The sequence below is a fragment of the Suncus etruscus genome, chromosome 5, assembly GCF_024139225.1.
Source record: "Suncus etruscus isolate mSunEtr1 chromosome 5, mSunEtr1.pri.cur, whole genome shotgun sequence".
NCBI classification, from domain to species: Eukaryota; Metazoa; Chordata; class Mammalia; order Eulipotyphla; family Soricidae; genus Suncus; species Suncus etruscus.
This window is the reverse complement of record NC_064852.1, coordinates 156632244-156652379: the sequence shown is the minus strand read 5'-3', so window position 1 is coordinate 156652379 and position 20136 is coordinate 156632244. Positions and strand designations below refer to the sequence as shown.

Sequence of the window (20136 nt, the reverse complement as noted above, 5' to 3'; positions counted from 1 at the left end):
CCGATGCCACTAATCCGTTTGGCTGGTCGGTTGGGTGGCCGCGCCACCTCACTCCACACCATCCATTATAGCTGCGACGAAGAGCAGAGTGGCCATACGGGACTGACCATGCCCGGAATGGGGCTGGTGTTGGGGCTGATCCTGGTGCTGGCGGTCTGCAGTGAGCCTGGTGAGGGCCTAGGCATGGTGGGAAGGCCGGGGAGGAAACAGGAGGGTGGGGAGGGACAGCAGGACCAGGCAGGGGAGGGGAGGAGGCTTTAAGGGGCAGGGGGAGGGCCTGGAAAGGGGAAAGGGTGGGGAACACAAGGCTTGCAACCCTGGGCCCAAGCTGGGGAGGGGAGGGTGAGATGGGTTGGACACTGAGGGCAAGCAGGATGCCCAGGAGGGTGAGCTGAGCTCTGGGGGGCCTAGCTGTGGGCAGGGGTTCACCGACAGAGTTCTGGAGTAACTGAGATCATGTGCCGCTGCTAGGTCGAGCCAGAGGCCCCAGGTCAGAAGGCAAAGTGAGGACGAGGGTGTGGGGAACCAGAGGAAGGGAGTGACCCCAAGGTCTCAGGGAAGTAGGGGACTGAGACACTGCTGGAAGATGCCCAAGTCCCCACCCCAGCCACCCTGGGAACCCAAGGCCAGCCTGAGACACAGAGGCCCAGGGAGGAGCTTGGCAGAAAGGACAAGGGATCTGGGCCTGAGCCGCACCCGCCCTCCCCTGCCCACTGTTGTGCTTCACCGAGGGGCCCTGTGGACTCCCCAGGCGCAGTGTCCCTCTGCCCACCCACTTCCCCGGACCCTTTATCCTCTCACAGCCCTGCACTTGCCTGGGGGATACCAGGAGAACCCAGACGAGGGCAGCTCACAGGAGTCTGAGGTGGTCAGGGGAGGTTGGTCCTGCCACCCCAAGCCCATCCCAGAAGACCAGGCACTGTGGGGGGCAGGTCACATGTGCTACTGACCCTCAGCAGGCAAGGAATTGGGGCCAGGACAGCTCCTGGGGGCTTCTCAGGGGAGGCAGCTCCAGGCTAGAGGCTGTCCAGGGACCTGAGTCCTGGCCACTAGTCCCGTCAGGTAGGCTGGGGGCCCCCTCCTCATCTGTCCCCTCTGCCAGCTGCGACCCTGCAATGCTACACATGTCATGAGCCTGTGGACGCCTCCAGCTGTGTCGCCGTCACCACCTGTGAACGCAATGAGACCATGTGCAAGACCACGCTGTACTCCCTGGAGACCGGTCAGTGTGCAGGAGGGAGCCCTGCCCAACCGCCCCCCCCAAAGCCCTTCCTGCCCACTCTGCCCCACCCCTGCCACTACTCCCCTCCTGCTTTCGTCCACATACAGCCTCCTTTTCCCTTCTTCCTGCTATCCACACCTTCCCTTCCCTACACCCACCCTTCCATTCACTGTTCCCACTCTCTCTCCTCCCCTTCCGCCCTTTCTGCATCCTTGTGTGTCCCCTCCCCAGGTGTCCCTGCCACTGTGTGTCTTGTCACCATGTGCCCCATGTATCCCCGTCCCTGTGGGGGTGTCCCTGGCTGTGCACATGGAAGGGGACGAGAGGGAGCAGGACCCGACTTGAGCCATGTGTGCCCACAGTGTACCCCTTCCTGGGCGACTCCACGGTCACCAAGTCATGCGCCGCCAAGTGCCAACCATCAGACGTGGATGGCATCGGGCAGACACGACCGGTGTCCTGCTGCAACACGGACCTGTGCAACGTGGATGCGGCACCCACCCTGCGCAGGCCCCCGGGCCTGGGACTCCCCCTTATGCTCGGGCTCCTGTTCAGCCTCGGTTACTAGCCCCATGGTCATGCCTGCCCTGAACCCCAAGTATAACACCTGCACCTGCCTCCTGTGTCAGCTTCCTGTGCCCCAGTCTTCCCCCAGGGGCCTCTTCCCTGCCCAGTCCTCCCTGAATCTGCTGTCCCAGCCCCCCTCAAGGTCATCCACCGGGAGAGGCCGCCACCTCCATGTGGGCATCAGGGGGCCGTGGGTGGGCAGGAAGCAGTTCCTGGCCAGGACAGCACGTCCTGAGTCATGGACAGAGTCCCAGGAGACTCATCATCCCAGAGTCCCGGGAGTGGGGGGGGGGGGGACAGAGGGGCCTGATATCCCCACACTGCCTTCACCTTCACCCTCAAAATTCCCTGCTGCACCTCAGCCTCCAAGCTCCACACAGAGGGAAGGAAGGGACCCCCAACGTGGCTCCAGCGGCATTGAAACATCTCCCAGGCCCCTCAAACACAGCCCACAACCTTGTCTCAAGCACAAATGCAACAAGCAACAGCAGCAGGCAATAAAGTCAACTCCAGTGTGGGGGACATCATGCTGCACCCCCTCCACTCAGCTCCTCAGTTCCAGAAGTTTCTCCAGGCCCTGTGGAGGCAGCTTTGGGGGCTTTAGAGGGGCTCCACTCCCAGGTCTGCAGCAGGTTGTGTGGCCCCACCCCAGAGAGCCCTGTCTCTGCTCTCTGGGGCCTCTGATCCCGTAGCCACTCACAGGAAACAAGGTAGGGACACGCCAGTGGTAGAGGCTGCCTGGGGATCTTCGTAGGGGATGGTGAGTCAGGGGACCCATTCTCCCTCCTCCTGAGGAGGGAGGCAAATGTCCCTGAGGACAGATGTAGCTGTTCTGGGCTACTAAAGGAGGACCCCACAGTCCAGTGAGTTCACCATTGGCCTCCAAACACACCACCAGGGACAGCAGCACAGGGGAGAGTCGGACAGTTGAAGGTTGGGCTGATGGGTAAAGAGAGAGAAGGATGGGGGCCAGAGCCATAGCACAGCAGGAAGGCTGTTTAAAGCCTTGCGGTGGCCAGCCCAGATTCAAGCCCCAACATCCCATATGGCTCTTGAGCCGACCAGGAGTGATTCCTGATCGCAAAGCTAGAAATAACCCCTGAGCACTACCAGTGTAGTCCTCAAACCCTACCAGAGATAGACACACCAGTGGTGGGTTGGTGAAACTGAGGGTTTGTCTGGGAACTGCCTGACTCCTCCCACAACCCTATCCAGGGACAGATGGCAGGACAGAACAGGCCCAGAGGCCTGATCACTCCCCACTCCCATGCCCATCCCTGTCTCCTCTTCCTCACCTCGGGCTCTCTGCACCCCTTACGAGCCACTCCCCTTGTTTCCCCACTGAGATGCCCCACACATCTTCACCCCACCCAGCCCACCCCAGGCCACACAGTCAGACCCAAGAGGGCTACAGAAGTCTCCAGACTGGGACTCCAATCTATGACTGATGTGGTAGCCTGGATCCAGGAGGTAATGTCCCAGAGGCAAAGCTGAGGGAAGCTGGGCTGTCCCTACAGGAAGGAAGCCTAGAACACCTAAGCCTGTTGCGGGGGTTTGACCCCGGAAGAGGGCAGCCAATCCCCAGCGAGTCCAATTGGGAATTCAGACAACACCCAGAGTGGTTCATGCAAAGAATAATCAGTTCTGTCCCATCAATCATCCCTTCCGTCCCTGCCACCTGCTCATCCACCTCCGCCTTTCACATCCGCTGTACCTATAATCTACCGTCCACCTTCTTATCTTCATTCACTGATCCACCAGTCACCTGTCCATCCAGTGATCCACCCAGCCATCTGTCTCTCCATCCAGTGATCCACCCTGCCATCCGACTGCCCATACATCTATAACCTACCCATCCAACCATCCACCCACCCACCTACTCATCCATACACCATCCATCCATTCACTGACCTACCTATCATCCATCTACCCATCCATCCAGTGATCCACCCAGCCATGTCCATTCGTCTGTCCATCCACCCACCTACCCACCATCCATCCACCCATCTGTCCATACAGTGATCCACATAGTCATCTGTCTGTCCATTCACCACCCAGCCATCCATTCATCTGTGCTCTCCCATCCATCTATCTATCCTTACCCTATTTGTCTGTCTACCTGTCCATGCATTCATTTGTGAAACCATCTTCAGCCAACCCATCTCTTGTGCATCCATCCATCTCTATATGCCACCATCCATTACTCCCTGCAGTCCCCTACCATGTTCACTCTTCCATTCCTCTCTCTTTAGCCAACATCCAGCCATCCAATCAATGCTCTCTCATCCATCCACTGATCTATACACCCAGTGAGCATCTACCCACTCATACAGCCACCCACATCCCCACCATCCACAATCATTTCTCTTTTTCCATCCATCAGTCCAGTTACCAAGCTATCAGGCTATTTGTCATTCATCTCCCACTCCTTCCTCCATTTATCTGTCTTTTGTCTAGTCAACTCATTCTTCCAAGTCTCTACCCTTTCCAGATACACATCCCCATCTGTCCACTCTTCAGATACCTACACATGAATATGCCCACCTATGCCTCTGTCCATCTATCCAGTCAGTACCCATTAATAGACCCACCCATCTACCTACTGTCTCCTTAGCCATCTGACCACCAGGACTCACTGATTATCTATCAAACTAACTTCTACCTATCTATATTCTAGGTCCAGACACTTATATACACATTCTCTCTCCTTCCTTCCTTCCTTCCTTCCTTCCTTCCTTCCTTCCTTCCTTCCTTCCTTCCTTCCTTCCTTCCTTCCTTCCTTCCTTCCTTCCTTCCTCCCTCCTTCCTCCTACTTTCCTCCTTCCTTCCTCCCTCCCTCCCTCACTCCCTCACTCTAGTCAACAATCAGCATTACCAGACTTGGGTTGCTTCTGAAAATAGAAACTTTCTCCTCCACTGAGAAGCTAAAGGCCTCTCTTAGGACCCTTTGGGGTCCGCCATCTGACAGACAAGTGGAGGGTGTGGCCAGGGAAGAAAGAGGCCCCAGAGACATCCTGAGCCTTGATGGTAAATCTACAGCACACCTGTCAGTGGTGACACGCGAAGGCCTTGCAGCTGGCACACGGGAAGGTCTGCAATGAAGATCTGTGGAGGGCACAGTGGGAGGTGAGTATGCCAGTGTCTGCTTTGCTTTGCAGCTCACCTGGCAACAGGGCTGGGCTGGCCATTGGGAGGACCAGGCACTGTGCGGCAGTTTGTGCACTCGGGCTCAAAAAGGTCAGCCATCACTGCTCTAGAGTCACACAGTGCCCCCTACAAACTCAGCTGGTCTCTGCCTCCACCCAGACCAGGGAGAGGGTACGGAATTTACAAGGCAAGGCCTGAATCTCCCTCCTGCCCACTGGATGCTGGGCTGGGTGCCAGGGCCATAGCTGGGCAAAAGCTGGGCAGTAAGCATCCCTGGTGGTCAGCATCAGCCAGTGCCTTCCTGCATTCTCCATTACCTATATCATCCTCCCCTTCCAGCAGCTGCTGTTTCCAGGCCTGCCACCCTCCTGCCCTCTACTATGACCTTACTGGGCCCATAGATGCCTCCTGCCCAGCACATAGAGGAAAGAAAGTGGGACTGCATGGCCCAAAGGGATTTAGAAGGCATTGGGGTATCTCTGAGCCAGGCCTCCACCCCCTGCTTGGCTTGGCTGTGGCATCAACTAAGCCCAGGCTGGCCCAGGCACATCTTTTCCATGAAAACCAGTTCATCTATCCAATCATCCATCTACCCATCCTTCTTCCAACCCAGTCACCCAACCTTCTACACACACACACACATACACACTCTCTCTCATTCACAGTTCCATCCACCCATACACCCACCTACCCTTCATTTCATACACCTACTCATCATCATCCACCATCCATCTACCCATCCACCCTCTCACCCACCCACCCACCCACCCATCCATTCATCCACCTGCCCATCCATCCACCCACCCATTCATCCATCCACCTATCCATCCATCCATCCATCCATCCATCCATCCATCCATCCATCCACCCATCCATCCATCCACCAAACCACCCATCTATCCATCCACCCCCCCACCCATCCATCCATCCATCCATCCATCCATCTATCCTCCAACCATCCACCGAACCACCCACCCATCCATCCACTCACCATCCACCATCCACTAATCCATTCACCCACCCATCCATCCATCCACCAAACCACCCATCTATCCATCCATCCATCCATCCATCCATCCATCCATCCATCCACCCACCCACCACCCATCTATCCATACACACCCATCTACACTTCCATTCACTCACTCACCCATTCATTTTCTTTTCATTTAACACACCCACCCATCCATCACCCACCCTTCTATTTACACTCACACACACCCATCCGCACTTCCAGTCACCCCCACCATCCACTTCATTCACCATTCACTTCATCCACCATCCACCATCCACCTCATTCCACAAGCCACCTGTCCATCTGTCCACCCATTAAATCACTCACCCATCCATCCACCCACCCACCCGCCCATCCATCTCCCATCCCTCCCTCCATTCTTGCTCTCTTCTTCCCACCAGAAAAACTGGTGCCGAGGAGGGCTCCTGTATGGCACCTGCCAAGAATCACGTCAGGCCAGACTGGGGAGACCGTGTGTTTGGGGAGTAGATGGGAAAGAAGGTAGTGGTGGAGGCTGGGCAGGACAGGGGTACGGAGGCCAAGCTCTGTGGTCTGGGGTCCACACCTGTTTCTCACAAGTGCTCTGGCCACCTTCGGAGCAGGTGCTGGCCGTGGCCAGGACAATGGCAGGGAGGCCCCACACTTGGGTTTTGAGGGGGCAGGTGAGCAGCTGCATAGGGGTAGTCTGGACAGGGCTATGTCCTTGTGCAGCCCCAGACTGGGTCCCTGACTAAGATCTCCACAATCAGGAGAGCAGATGGGGCCTGCCAGAACCGAAGGGAAGAGCAAGGGCTGGGGGGAGGGCAGGCCCACAGCAGTGAGAGGTTCAGCAGAAGGGCCTGGATCCCGCTGTCCTGGGCTGAGGGTGTCTGCAGAAGTCACAGCCAGGCCCCAGGGAGGGTCCCGAGGCTCCATAACCACTTTCGTTCCACCCACTGACTCACCAGCAGGCGCTGCCTGAGTGGTGCCCAGGCTGGGACATAAATCTCAGAGTTTCCTGCTGCCTCTCAGCTACCTCACACCTACCCAGAATGGCTCTTCTGGGGAAGCTGCTGGCCCTGGTACTGGCCACAGTCTGGACCTCACAGCCTGGTGAGTGTGAAGGCCATGCTCTCAGGGGCTCCCTTTCCCTCACAAACCCTGAAGGAGGACCGAGGCCAGATCCACATGATGGGCCCTGACCCGGGGTCAGGTAAACGGGGAGGCAGCCAGGACCCCAGGGAAGGAGGAGATGCACCAGGGGCTGAGGACTCTCCATCCTGGCTCCGGGACCCCCGTCCCTCCATTTCGATCCTGGGGAACCCCTGGCCCTTCATCCTGGCCCTGGGATCCTCTGTCTCTCCATCCAGATACTGGGACCCCCCATCCCTCTATCCTGGCCCCTAGACCCCCTTCCTCCATCCTGACCCTGGGTCCCTCCATCTAGTCATGGTTCCCTCCTTCCCAGCTCTAGTCCCTGCTGCCCAGTGCGGCTGTCCCCCATCCTGCCCCATCTTGGCCAGGTGTGGCGTTTAGGTGTTTTACTTGCGACGAACCCACAGAGATCGAGGCATGCAGGAACGTGACGCTGTGTGGGCAAGAGCACACGGCCTGCAGCACCTTGCTGGTGATGGGGCGCTCAGGTGAGCCTCTGGGTGAAGACAGGGTTGCCGCAGTGCTGGAGGGAGGTGGGGTGGGCAGGCTGTGACCCTCGTGTCCCCCCAGTGTTCCCTTTCAACCAGAGCCCCTTGGTGCTCCGCTCCTGTGTCAGCTCCTGTCAGGCCACAGACCCCGACAGCCTCGGGGGTTCTCGGCTCATCCATTGCTGTTTCCGGGACCTCTGCAATTCTGCAGGTGCGGCCAGACCTGGAGTCGGGCTGCTGGCCACACTGGGCACTGCTCTGCTGGTCCGAGCCTTTCCCTGATACACCAATAAATGCCCCAAGGCCATACCTGTCCCAGGCTGTATTTGGGTTGTGCCCCCAAATGCCCTCACAGATGAAGGTTCACAGTGGGGGTGGGAGAAAACACATCAGTCCTTCAGCCTCGCCTCAAACTCTGTGGTGCCCCTGTTCCCCCATTACCCCGGCTCTATCTCCATATCTCACATGACCCCCAGACCGTCTGAGAACTCCCCCCAGGAGGCCCCATGGAGATCAGGCTGCATTCTGGGTCCCATCCCCACCCTGATGCCATTCCCGACTTAGTCTCTGCAATGCCCTGGGTCAGGCACTGTGTTTCTGTCCAGTTGTCCTTGGCTCTAAAGTTCCACGGTTACTCCGGCAGTGACCCTGGGATCCTGCTGGCAACATCTGGGGTGAGGGTGTGACAGATGTGTGTCCAGATGTGACAGAACCAGAACCCAGAGATGGGATCTGTCCGGCTGGACACAAGGGATCCAGAGAAAGCCTCTAGGCCAGTGCACAGAACCCCGCACAGACCCCGCTGCGACAGCACTGCGAGTCGGAGATCCCCCATGATCGCCCAGGGAACCCTTTGCCTCATTCTTCTGGAACACAGATTCCCCAGGACTGCGCACCGCACTGCGCCGCGGCTGCCAGCAGAGGGCGCGCGCCGCCCCAGGTGGAGGCCAAGTCCACCCTGACTGCGTGAGCCTGACCAGCCTAGATAGGGGTGGTGGGTGGGCCTGGGAGACCCAGGCCAGGTAGGTGAGGACCATAGAGGGGAAGCCCTGACCTGGAAAGAGCAAGGGGAGATACACAGAACGCACAGACTGGTGTGGTGGTGATGGAAATCGCTGAAATCAGGGGAATACGCTGACAAAATCATATTCAGGGGATGTTCTCTTGCATCAGTGCAGGGGCAGGAAAGAGCTCTCTCTGTTCCTGCTGTCCAACCCCATCCTCACCTTAGCCCCCCCCCCTAATTGCCAGATCGTCAACACCCCTGCACCTCCAAGTACAGAGTCCAAGGGGGTGAAGTGGGAAGCTGCAAAGCTTCAATCACAGTCACCAAGATGGCGGTGGGGTGGGTAGGGGGAGGTCCCTGAGCCCAGCACTTGGTAGCCAGGGCCCCAACCAGGCCCCCTTGAACACTGTCCAGCATGTCCCTCACTTGGGCACTGCCTCTCCTGAGGCTTCCCTGAGCAGCCTGGCCCTTATCCCCAGATCCAGTCCATCCTGAGCGATGTCTCAGCCCAGGTGTGGTGGACGAGCCTGGGGTGGGGAGGAGGAGCCTTCAGGCCCGGTACAGCAGTCAGAACTGGCTGAACCCTCCCAGGGACCCCTGGTTTCATTCAGGACTACCAGTGCCCATGGGGCTGTGAACTCCTGACCCCCAACCCAGAACGCTGGGCCGAGCTGGGACAGGACACAGGGTGTGGCCAAAAAGGTCCAAAGCACACTCGTTTCGAACTCTTTAATCGGGGTTTCCTTTAAATAAACAACGGAACAAGGCATGTCTCCGCGGGTGAGTGTGTGTGTGCGTGTGAGGAGCCGAGCAACAGCGCAGGTGGGCCCTGCGGTGCAGCTGCTCTGGGTTCAGTGCTCTAGTGGTGACAGGCTGGTAGCAGCTTTGGGGCAAGGGCTGCTCTAGCCTGGTGTGGCTGGCATGACACTGCTCTGTAGCTCTAGTCAGGGTCTGCCCAGCACCAACCAGCGATGACCCCGAGGGGACAAATTCCTGCAGGTTCTGGTGGGCAGGAAGCAGCCCAGGCCAGCGGCGGTCAGGGGGCAGGAAGCAGCCCAAGCCAGCAGTGGTCAGGGGGCGCAGCTCACGAACAAGGCCTCTCATCCCCACAGACAACCCAGTGCCAAAGGGTCCATCTGTGCACACATTCCATGGAGGTGTCTACCAGGTGCCCCTCCAAACAAACCGTGCCAACTGAGGGCTCTCTGGGAGCCTGGCCTGGCCTCGTGGTGCCTACGTCAGAGGGCCCACACGCCCTTATCCCAGACCAGAGTGGGGTGGAGTCCAGAGGGTCGGACGACGGGACGGGGCAGGGTCGCCCACACCATCCCGTCACTGGTCCTTGGCCGGGACGTCCAGGCCACTCTCAGCGCGCAGTTGCTGGCTGCTGGTTTCGTTGTAGGCGATCCAGTGCTTCAGGTCCGGGGGCAGCTCCGGGGACTCCACCTGAAGGGCAGGGGGCAGTGAGGTCTGGGGTCCGGCTCTCTGTCAACCGAGCTCAAACCTCAGGGCCGAGGGCCTGAGCGCTAGCAAAGCAGATAGGGTGTTCGGCTTGCGTACGGCCGACCCAAATCTAGGTTCGACCGGGTTCGAGGCGTCGCATCTGGTCTCCCGAGCCTGCCAGGCGCAATCTCTGAGTGCAGAGCCAGAAGTCATCCCCGAACGCCACCGGCTGTGCTCCCCCAAACAAAACAAAACAAAGCAAATCAAAACTCCTGGGGGGGGGGGTTTCCATCCAGGACTCCAGATCTGAAGCGACCCCAAACAGGCGCCCCGGGACCCGCCGCGAAGGTCTCCTCGAGTCCTCATAGGACACACCGGGTGCGAGCGGTGGGGAGGGCCGGGCTCTGCTTGGGAGGCCAGAGAGAGGCGTCCCTCCTGGGGCGGGCCACCGGGGCACAGCGTCTCCAGGCAACCTACCGCCTCCCTCCCGGCACCCGCCCTCCCGGGGGGCCCGTCGCCACGCCGACAGTCCCTGGGCAGCACCCCGCGCTCCCGGGGCGGGCGGGTCCCCGGAGCCCGGCCGGGCTCGGGGGTCCGGGCCCGGGGCGGAGGGGGTCCGGCCGGCTCACCTTGCGCTTGCACAGGTGCTCCACGATGCGCGCGGGCGTGGTGCCCAGCACGTGCTGGCGGGAGCGCAGCAGGGCGCACACGAAGCCGTCGCGCGCGCGGACGAAGCGCGCCTCCAGGTAGAAGGCGCGCTCGTCCCAGGCCAGCAGGCGGGTGCGCACCTCGAAGGCCTCGAAGAGGCGCAGCGAGCGGCGGTAGCGCGCGCAGGTGGCGGCCAGCACGGCCGAGGCGCCCAGCTGGCGCAGCGCGTCCAGCACCCCGCAGCGCGCCAGGTGCACGGCGCGCGCCACGTCGGCCTCGCGCCCGTAGCGCGCGTTGTTCATGTGCAGCAGCAGGTCCAGGTCGGACGGCAGCACGCGGCCCGGGTAGCGCTGCTCGGCCAGCAGGTCGCGGACGCGCGGCAGCAGCAGCCGGGCGCGCAGCACGGCGCACGGCAGGCGCAGCAGGTACCAGCCGTCCAGCAGCGCGAAGAAGGCCAGCGCCAGGCCCAGCGCGCACGCCAGCAGCGCCAGCATGGTGCGGGCCGCGGGGCGCCCGCCGCCGCCGCCCGAGGAGCCGCTGACCGCCGCCCGCCGCCCGACACCGACACCCGACACCCGGGCGCCGCGCGCAGCGCCACGGAGCTCTCCGCCGGCCGCGCCCCGCCCCGCGCCCCGGCACCCCCGCGCGCGACCTGGGTGGTGCGCTCCGACGCGGGCCCGCGGAGACGTCAGCGCCGGGCGGGCGGGGCCGAGCCGAGCCCAGCCTGGCCGGGCCTCTGCCGGTGCCCAGCGGGGCTCCGATCGCCGCCGCCGCCGGCTGCGGCCTCCCCTCCGGCGCGCCCTCGCCCCTAAGCGGGATCCCCAGGAGCCTCGGCGAGCGCAGAGCTCGGGGCCGCCCGGGCCTGGCAGGAAGGACCTTTGGCCCAGGTTGGCCCGGCCCGGCCCGGCCCGGTCCAGGGGGGAAGGTCGGCGTGGGGACGGCTCACCCGGCTTCCCGCCCCGCCCCGCTCCTGCTCTGCGGCAGCAGAAGCAGACTGCCGGCAACCCTGCGGAAGTCGGCTGTGGATCAGCGGTCCAGGGCCTCTGCCCCGCAGCCAGGCCACCCCCTCCCCTTCCCCCGAGTCGCGAAGGCCTGGGAGAAACCGGTGGCCAGGGCAGAGCGCGGAGCCGGCACGGGCCTTTGGGGAGTGGCTGGCTCTGCACCCTGGACTGCTTCTTGCTAGGCCGCGCACCGAGAAGCCGGCCAGCTTCCTGGCACATCGTGCGGGGCAGTTGGCTTCGTCTGCAGCTGCCCCCACCGCCAGCACGCACCCACGCGCAGGTCTTATTCCTGCCCGGCCAACCGGCTTGCCCGAGCAGCCGCCAGAGAGGGTTCACCTTTCTCCCCCTCTCTGCTGGGCTGGCTCTGCGCCCGTTGTCTCCAGGGCAGGGCCACTGCACTATGCAGGAGAATGAGACCAAGGCGCTCTGGGGTCACTTCCCAACCCTCCTGATAGCACCCCAGAATCACCAGTGTCCAGGAGGGAATTCGGGGACACCCTGGTGATACAATGGGACAGAGCTGGGGAGCAGGGACCCCCCCCCCCGCCGAGGACACAGTGCTGGGTGGTCGGGGGCCAACCTCACCTCCTCCTGGACTCTCACAGTAGCCCGTCAATATGAGCTTTTTCCCTGGCGAAGCGATGCCCAAAGGCCCCGTGCATGTTCATGCTGTGAGTATATATGTACAAAGACTCCTGTGCAGTTTCCCATGTAACACAGGAGATCCTGCTTATGCAGAGACCCTGGATGTGAGCAGAGCCCCTGCGTGTGCACCTGGGGGCGCCACTGGGAGCAGGGGTGGGAGCGAGAGCGGGGGAGAGCCTGGATCATGGAGGAAATAGTCACACTGCACCTGTTTCACAGAACCTGAGAAGCCTGTCCCCATCTTACTGCTGCCACAGATCCCAGGCCCTGGGGAAAAGTCTACCCCCTGTAGTAGTACATATTAATCATAGAGTTCTTGATGGTTGTGGACGATGGTGGATGGAGTGGAGAGGCCTTTCTTGGTCAGCCGGGCCAGGCACCTGCCTTCCCTTCCAGTCGCAGCAGTCAGATTTCAGGAGACATGAAGCTTTATTATTAACAAGACTTAGCCAACATGTGTGGCTTCTGAGCTAACCTTTCAAGCAGCCCCTTAAGCTGCCCTGCATTTACTCCTGAATCTGCCATCTCTCCATGCTGAGCCTTCTAGCTGAATCCCCTTAAGCCCCTCAGGAAACCCCTTTGTTACCTTCCATAGAGCCCTCCCAGAAGTGGGCGGGTCTGCCTCTCCAGGCGAGATTAGCCTTTTGGCCTGGGAGGGGTTCTACCCCAGGCTCAGAGATCCTGGCTGAGGACTTGGCTGGAAGCACTGGAGGTCATCAGGGACACTGGGAATATTGGGTTCATGGGGGCACCGAGAACTCTGGGGACACTGAGAGCACTTCGAATGACTAGATCACTGAGCACTGGGACACGGGAGCACTAGGTGTTGGGACCTAGAATTCTGGGGGCGCTGGGAGCACATGGAACGCTAAGAACACTTTGAACACAGAACTCTGGGGGACGCTGTGAGCGCCGGAAGCACTGTGCCTGGGGGACTCTAGGACACTAGATCCCGGGGGGTGGGGGGAGCACTGGAAGCAGGGTGTCAGCTCTCACGTTCCCTCTGCAGGGACAGGTGGTCGCAGTGGCCCAGGACTGGCCTGACACATCCTCCGTGCCTGCCGCTTCCCAACCGTACCCTCCTGACCGCCCAGGCAGACTGCTGGCTGAGTCCCCAGACAAGGCCTGTGCTTGTGGGTGAGCTGGCTGCGCCCTCAGGAGCTGAATCCGGGAAGGAGCTGGCTGGTGCACCACAGCCTGTGCCCACGTGATGGCAGCAAAGGTCACACACGGAGCAGCTTCCGTTTGAGGTTGCGAGCACTAGGAAAGTGTTTCCTAATGACTGGGGGACCAGGACAAAAGCCCGGGACATGGGGGAATGCAAGTGCGAACCTTCGGTCCCCTGGACAAGGGCAGCGTCATGGAAGGGGCAGAAGGTGGCATCCAGCCCTGTTCCTGAAACGGGAGGTTGCAGGGAGAGGGACAGGAGTCAGGTGGATCTGAGCTTCTGGCTGGGCAAATACCGGCTAGGGTGGCTGGCCAGGAAGATCTGCTCAGACGTGCTGTACCTGGTCATGGGAGTCAGATCAAGGGAGCTGCAGAGGGAGGTAGGAGGGGCCCCGATGGCAGGAAGAGTCACTCCAGTGAGGTGTGGGCCTGGATTATGCTTACAAGTGGGCAGGGGGGAGCACGGGAAGAGAATTGAGAGGGACTGGGGAAGCCCATGAGGGCACGATCCACGAACCTGCCGCATCTGTCACCTGACACCTCTGGGCTCACATTGGAGTGTCTGGGCTCTGGAGACCACCATTTTTCCCCTCTACAAAGCACCTGCCAGCTGGACCTCCCCACCTCCTTCTTACTCCTCCAGGCCTCACTTATTCTCCCTAAACCCAACCCAACCTTAACCCTAACCCTAACCCTGACCTCACCGCCTCTCTGCTCCAACCAGATCTCTTCCCTAGGTCATGCCTTGGTCATGTCTTACCTCCTCTCCATATCCCAACCTCACCTTTTCTGTCTGCTCCAACCTGGCTCCTGCCTCACCTCCTCTCTCATCACAATTCTGGCCTCCTCTGACCCAGGCCACACCTCACAGATGCAGCCTCCCCTCATTCATAGTCCTCTGCCCGCTCCTTGCTGAAAGAGTCCTGAAATGGGCCCTTCCAGGCCTGCAGGATCTTCTCCCCTCGCAAGAACCTGGACAATCACATCTACCAAGTTCTGTGGTGTGCGATGAGCGGCCTTGGGACAGCCGCTGGGCTCAGGTTCTGGACACCTGTCTGTGGGGGGGGGGGGCATGTCCAGTTCACCAAAGTCCATCTTTGAGCCCCCAAATATTCATATTTGTCCCGGTGCAAAGTACGTTTACTCCATCCCAGGGTCCTCCAGAGTCTCAACTATGGTGCCTATCCATCAAGTCCAGCCCAAGTCCTCCATCTGGCTCAGGCTTTCAGAATGTCGGAACCAGAGCAGAAAGAGGGTGCATCTCAGTGACCCCAGCATGTCACCTGAGTGAAGGCGCTCACTGTCCCCCCATCACCAGCCCTGGCCAGCTGCCACTACAAACATGCCAGGAGTCCAGCCCTGGGAAGGCAAAGTCCAGAGTTCAGACCCTACCTAGCGAGGTCAGGCCCCAGCTGGCAACACACGCCCCGCCCCTTGCCAAGAAGCCACGCCCACACAACCAGATGACCACGCCCACTCGGCCATAGACACGCCCTCTCAGCGGTAGCCACGCCCCTACCCTGGTGATCCCGCCCCTAGGGCCCCGTCTGTAGCTCTAGGCTCCTCCCAAGGCCTCGCCTGGGCCCCACTCGCCTCCTCTCCACCTCGTCCCCCTCCACTTCTTCCTAATAAGGCAATGAGACGCCCCAACACCCCCGCAGCGGCCCCTCGGCCCCGCCTCTCCCTCCCGAGGCCACGCCCCTTCCCGGGGCCCCGCCCACCGCTGCTCCGGCGTCGTCCCGATGCCACCGAGACGTACGGTCCTCCGGCGGCCTAGACCGTCCCGGAAGCGCGTGCTGGGGGAAAGCCGACGGGCGCGCGCGGCGGAGGCGGGGCGGGAGCACTTCCGGCGCTGGCGGCCGCTGGGCCCGGCAGGTGAGTGGGGCGCGGCCTGGGCACCCCGAGGCGCCCCCGGGACCCGGCCCCGCGCCCCCGCGGCCCTTCCTCGGAGCTCGCTCGATCCCGGACGCGGCCCAGGGTCGCCGCCGCCTCCCCTGGTGCCCACACTGACCCCCGCCCCACGGCTTGGGGTCCCAGACTCCTGGCCCCTCCTGCAGAAATCTCCGCGCCTCTTGCCTGTGCTGTCCTGAGCCTGCAGGTGCACCCCCAGCTCGCTCTCTTTGTCTCTCTGTCTGCCTCTCTGTCTCTGTCTGTCTGTCTGTCTGTCTGTCTCTCTCTCTCACACACACACACACACACACACACACACACACACACACACACACACACACACACACACACACACACACCTACCCCAGTCAGCTCAGGACACTCTCCCTCCTGCCTTTATGGGGACCGTCCTTTCTCCGAGTGTCACAGCTCTGGATGGGCCTCGAGTCAGAGCTCAGGCAGGTGTTGGAGCTGCGGCTTCTCCGAGGTGGCAGGGCAGCTGCCAGGGACACCTCCCAGTATGGGGAAGCTGGGGTCTGAGCCAACAGGACTGTTGGGAACATGGTGACCGGGTGAGCCCAGGAGGCAGTCCAGGACGCTTCTCCGATGTGAGATGGGGAGGCCCAGCCCAACCCAGCAGGAAGCACATTTGCAATTGGAGTCTCTGCCTTCGTTCCTTACATCAGGAATTTCAGTGACGACTGCTTGTGTCCCTCTCACTTGGGGGATATGAATGAGTGACGGGGCCAGGCACCCCTCTCCCAGGCTCAGCCCCTGGGAGCCAGGCCTAGTCTGACCCGTCTTAGCTCACTGGGCTTTGAGCTATGCTATAGGACCGTATTCTGGTCCTGTCCATGGGTTGAAGCCTGTCCTGGAGTGGGCGTGTCCGGGGAGGGGCTGTCCTTGGTAGGGTAAGCATGTAGTTTGGGGTCCCCCAGGACCTCACTAGGAGCAGCATGGGACATTCTTTTGAGGAACTTGAGGACATCTCCAGCTGGAGTCTGAGGTGCCTCCTTTCACAAAAGGAGCCTGGACCATCCAGCTTGTTCGGTTGGGGGAGTCCCGCCCCCCAGCACCTGCCTCTTCCATCCTAAGGACAAGGGCTGTGCGGATTTGGGGAGGTGATGGGGCTGGGAGGCTGCACAGAATGGAGTTCTGGGATGGGCCCCCTGCCCATGCCCAGCAGCCCCCTCAGAATGCTCAGGACATGTAGGTATGTATGACAGAGCTGGATAGCCCTGGAACCCCATTCTTTGCCCAGTGTTGGGAGGGTGCCACCTCCATACCCCAGGGCCTGGTGCACACAGGTGACTTGCTCTTTCTGCCCTCCGCTTCCCAGGTCCTGGCCAGCCCACTATGTGTGTGGGGCAGTTCTGTCACCTTTGAGGGATGCTGCCACCAGACTGCAACAGGACCCAAGACCTACAAGCCGGATGCCCAGCCACAGGGAGGCCAAAGGCTACCGGCCTTGACGAGGGGCTTGCAGTTACCCGAGGCCTGACCGGCTGGAGAAGGACCTTAAGGCTACGGCAGAGCTGACTGAAACTGGCTGCCCTCCCCATGGCCTCCAAGCCAGCCGCTGCCACCGCCACGCGGGGCCCTGGGGAGAAGCGCAAGCGGGTGGTGCTGACACTGCGGGAAAAGATCGACGTGTGCCGGCGACTGGAACGGGGCGAGAGCCGGAAGGCATTGATGCAGGAGTACAACGTGGGCATGTCCACCCTGTACGACATCCGCGCCCACAAGGCCCAGCTCCTGCGCTTCTTTGCCAGCTCCGACTCCAACTCGGCGTTGGAGCGGCGCCGCACTCTGCACACGCCAAAACTGGAGCACCTGGACCGGGTCCTCTATGAGTGGTTCCTGGGCCGTCGTGCCGAGGGCGTGCCCGTGTCAGGGCCCATGCTCATCGAGAAGGCCCGCACTCTGTACGGCCAGATGCGCCTCACCGAGCCCTGCGTCTTCTCCGGCGGCTGGTTGTGGCGCTTCAAGGCCCGGCACGGCATCAGGAAGCTGGACAGTGCCGGCGAGAAGCCGGGACCTGACCGGCAGGCAGCCGAGCAGTTCTGCGGCTTCTTCCGCAGCTTAGTGACCGAGCACAGCCTGTCCCCTGAGCAGGTCTACAATGCCGACGAGACGGGCCTGCTCTGGCGGTGCCTGCAGGGCTCCACCGCCACTGCCGCCAGCACAACTGGGGTGGTACCAGGCCTTAGACACAGCAGAGACAGACTGATGGTCCTCCTGTGTGCCAATGCCACGGGCTCCCACAAGATCAAGCCCCTGGTGCTTGGCAAGTGTAGTGGGCCCCGGGCTCTCAGGGGCACCTCGCTGCTGCCTGTGGCCTACCGCACACAAGGTCATGCGGGGGCCGACAGGGAAGTTTTCTTCGACTGGTTCCACCACATCTTTGTGCCATCAGTAACAGAGCACCTGCAGGCCACAGGCTTTCCGGCTGGCAGCAAGGCTGTGCTGCTGCTGGGCGGTTCCCAGGCCCGCCCACCTGAGGCTGAGCTGGTCTCCGACAGTGTCTTCACCATCCTGCTGCAACCCAGCGTAGCCTCACTTGTGCAGCCCATGGACCAGGGCATCCGTCGGGACTTCCTGAGGCGTGTCGGTGGGCCCCAAGCCTCACTGCCTGGCTTGCGGCCCCGCTGCTCACTGCATGATGCAGTGCTGAGTGTGGCCTGCGCCTGGGATGCTGTGCCCTGCCACACCATCCGCCGGACCTGGAGGAAGCTCTGGCCAGCCGGGGTCTTGGCCGAAGACTCGTCCTCCGATGAAGAAGAAATCGAGGAGGAAGAGCCCAGGCACGGCCTAGTGAAGCCCCATGACCAGACCTTTGCTCACATCATGGAGCTGTTGCCCGATGCTTCGGCCGGGCCCTGCCACCGGCTGCCCCTGAGTGAGGCGGGCGTGCTGACAGGCTCCAGTGGAGAGGCGGGAGAGGGGTACCGTGTTGCCGGGCCAGCCCAGTTTGGGGCTGAGGCAGAGGGTGAGGAGAGCCCAGATGTGACCCCAAGGGACAATAGCCAGGACTCCCCTGAGGGGGAGGATGCGGCCTGGGCACAGGCGGCCCAGTCCTTCACTGCAGTGGTGGGTTTTGCTGAGCAGTACCCCTGCTTCACTGCCCAAGAACTGTGCCAGCTGCGGGCGCTGCACTCTGTGTTTGCCAGGCAGCGGCAACTGGCACGAGGGCGCCTGGCACTGAAGGCTGTGGTCAAGCTGGAGGCCCCCCGAGAGTGCTCCCCATTGCCTGGTTCATCTGCAGTGGATCACTGATGTGGGAGCCCGGGCAGGGCTGTGTGGCCAAGTGGATGTGTGACACACTCCTGTTGTGTGAATCTGTCAGATACGGACCCACCCAGCAATGTGTGTGTGTGTGTGTGTGTGTTACCTGTTCTTATGCGAAACTCACGATGGATGGATCAGCCCAACCCAACCTCAGTCCCCTGGTGGTGTGAGTGAAGAGAAAGGCCAGCCTTGGGCAGTGCCCAGGAAGGAACTGGCCCTGCTCTTTGTCCACACATCTCCCGGTCAATGCAATGGTCCTCTGCACACACACACCATGTGCTGGCACCAGGACCCTCTCTGGTACTGCCCCTGACCAAGAGACAACCCCCTCCCAGAACTCCATGCTGGCCTAAGTGTGTCAGTGGATACCCAGGTGGGGCACTGCACATGGTGGCCTGAACTCACTGTCCGGGGCTTGTCCCCACCCACCAGCACCACTTCTGGTAAGTGGACTTGTGCTCAGTGGCCCTTTATCTCTCCCTGTGCCAGTTTACCCATCCCAGGGTACGGGCATCACTGCCAAAGGCACTGTACTCCCTGTCTCATGTGGTGGCACTGCGGCCCCAAAGGCCACGACCCTGCAGTGGACAGTCAGGCTCCACCTCTAATGCCTATGTAAGGCCCTCAGAGGTCTGGGCCTCACCCCCGGCCGTGAACCCAGACCCCACGGCACCAGGTGACACGCAGGGAGCCCTGTGTGTACTCAGAGGACCAGCATGGACACTAAGTGGCCACCCATCTTTGCCCTTGGAGTCCAGCCCGCCCCTAGGCTCAGCCCCCTGTGCTCTGCCTTCCACCTGCACCCCGGGCCCATTGGTGTTCTTCAGAGTTGCCGGGGCTCAGCCAGCACCCAGATGCTGTGAGGGGCTCTGGGTGGAGCAGGACTCGGCTCTCTGACCATGCACCAAGGCCAAGCTCTGTCCTGGAGCCCTTGAGGACCAAGAACCCATTAGGAGCTTTGCTCTTCTCAAGTCCACTTCTGAGCTTCTGAGAGTTTGGAGAAGTGGTCAGGGCTTGAGCTTCGCTCCCAGGAACTCCGGCTAAGCCCCTGCCCTGCTGTCCCTCCCAGGCCCCACCTTTGGCCGTGCCCCAGAAAGGCCCAGCTACTTCCATATGGTCCTGGACTCGTATAGCATCTATCTAATGGGTGTCAGCGTGCACAGGCCTGGAGAGCAGTACTGGGATGGACCTTCCAGGCTGCCAGGCTGATGGGGCTCACCAGGACCCGCAGGAACGGCGCGGGTTCACCTTGCAGAGAAGCTTCTTGGCAAGGCCACACGCTCCAAGTTCCCAGTGGTTGGGAAGGACTTGCCTGCGCACTGCCTTTGAGGCATTCGCCCCTCTCCCGGGGGATTTGGGCTGCCTGGGGCCATGTGAGCAGAGCCTGGGCCAGGAAGGAAACAAGAAAGTTCATGAAAGGAAATGAATGTGTCGGTCTGTCCGCCCCTCTGAAGCTTGGGGTGTATGGGATCCCA

At 61.2% G+C, this 20136-nt stretch overlaps 2 protein-coding genes across 2 annotated transcripts; one reads left to right on the top strand and one right to left on the bottom strand.

Annotated features, from left to right (window-relative positions):
• Positions 1 to 9885: 9885 nt before the first annotated feature.
• On the bottom strand, positions 9886 to 11185 carry THEM6 (thioesterase superfamily member 6). Its single transcript, XM_049773934.1, has 2 exons — positions 10652 to 11185; positions 9886 to 10025 (listed from the first exon to the last, which is right to left on the bottom strand). The coding sequence occupies exons 1-2, from the start codon at positions 11162 to 11164 to the stop codon at positions 9912 to 9914; spliced, it is 627 nt and encodes a 208-aa protein (XP_049629891.1). The 5' UTR covers positions 11165 to 11185; the 3' UTR covers positions 9886 to 9911.
• Positions 11186 to 16712: 5527 nt separating this feature from the next.
• On the top strand, positions 16713 to 19458 carry JRK (Jrk helix-turn-helix protein). The gene has a single exon (XM_049773890.1). The coding sequence runs from the start codon at positions 16934 to 16936 to the stop codon at positions 18647 to 18649; it is 1716 nt and encodes a 571-aa protein (XP_049629847.1). The 5' UTR covers positions 16713 to 16933; the 3' UTR covers positions 18650 to 19458.
• Positions 19459 to 20136: the final 678 nt, after the last annotated feature.

What these genes read in the sequence shown, in the direction of transcription:
- THEM6 (XM_049773934.1), bottom strand. Translation starts at nt 11,164, where the DNA reads ATGCTGGCGCTGCTGGCGTGCGCGCTGGGCCTGGCGCTGGCCTTCTTC. An exon ending in AGCACCTGTGCAAGCGCAAG is followed by an intron (nt 10,026 to 10,651) that starts GTGAGCCGGCCG and finishes CCTGCCCTTCAG; the next exon opens with GTGGAGTCCCCGGAGCTGCC.
- JRK (XM_049773890.1), top strand. Translation starts at nt 16,934, where the DNA reads ATGGCCTCCAAGCCAGCCGCTGCCACCGCCACGCGGGGCCCTGGGGAG.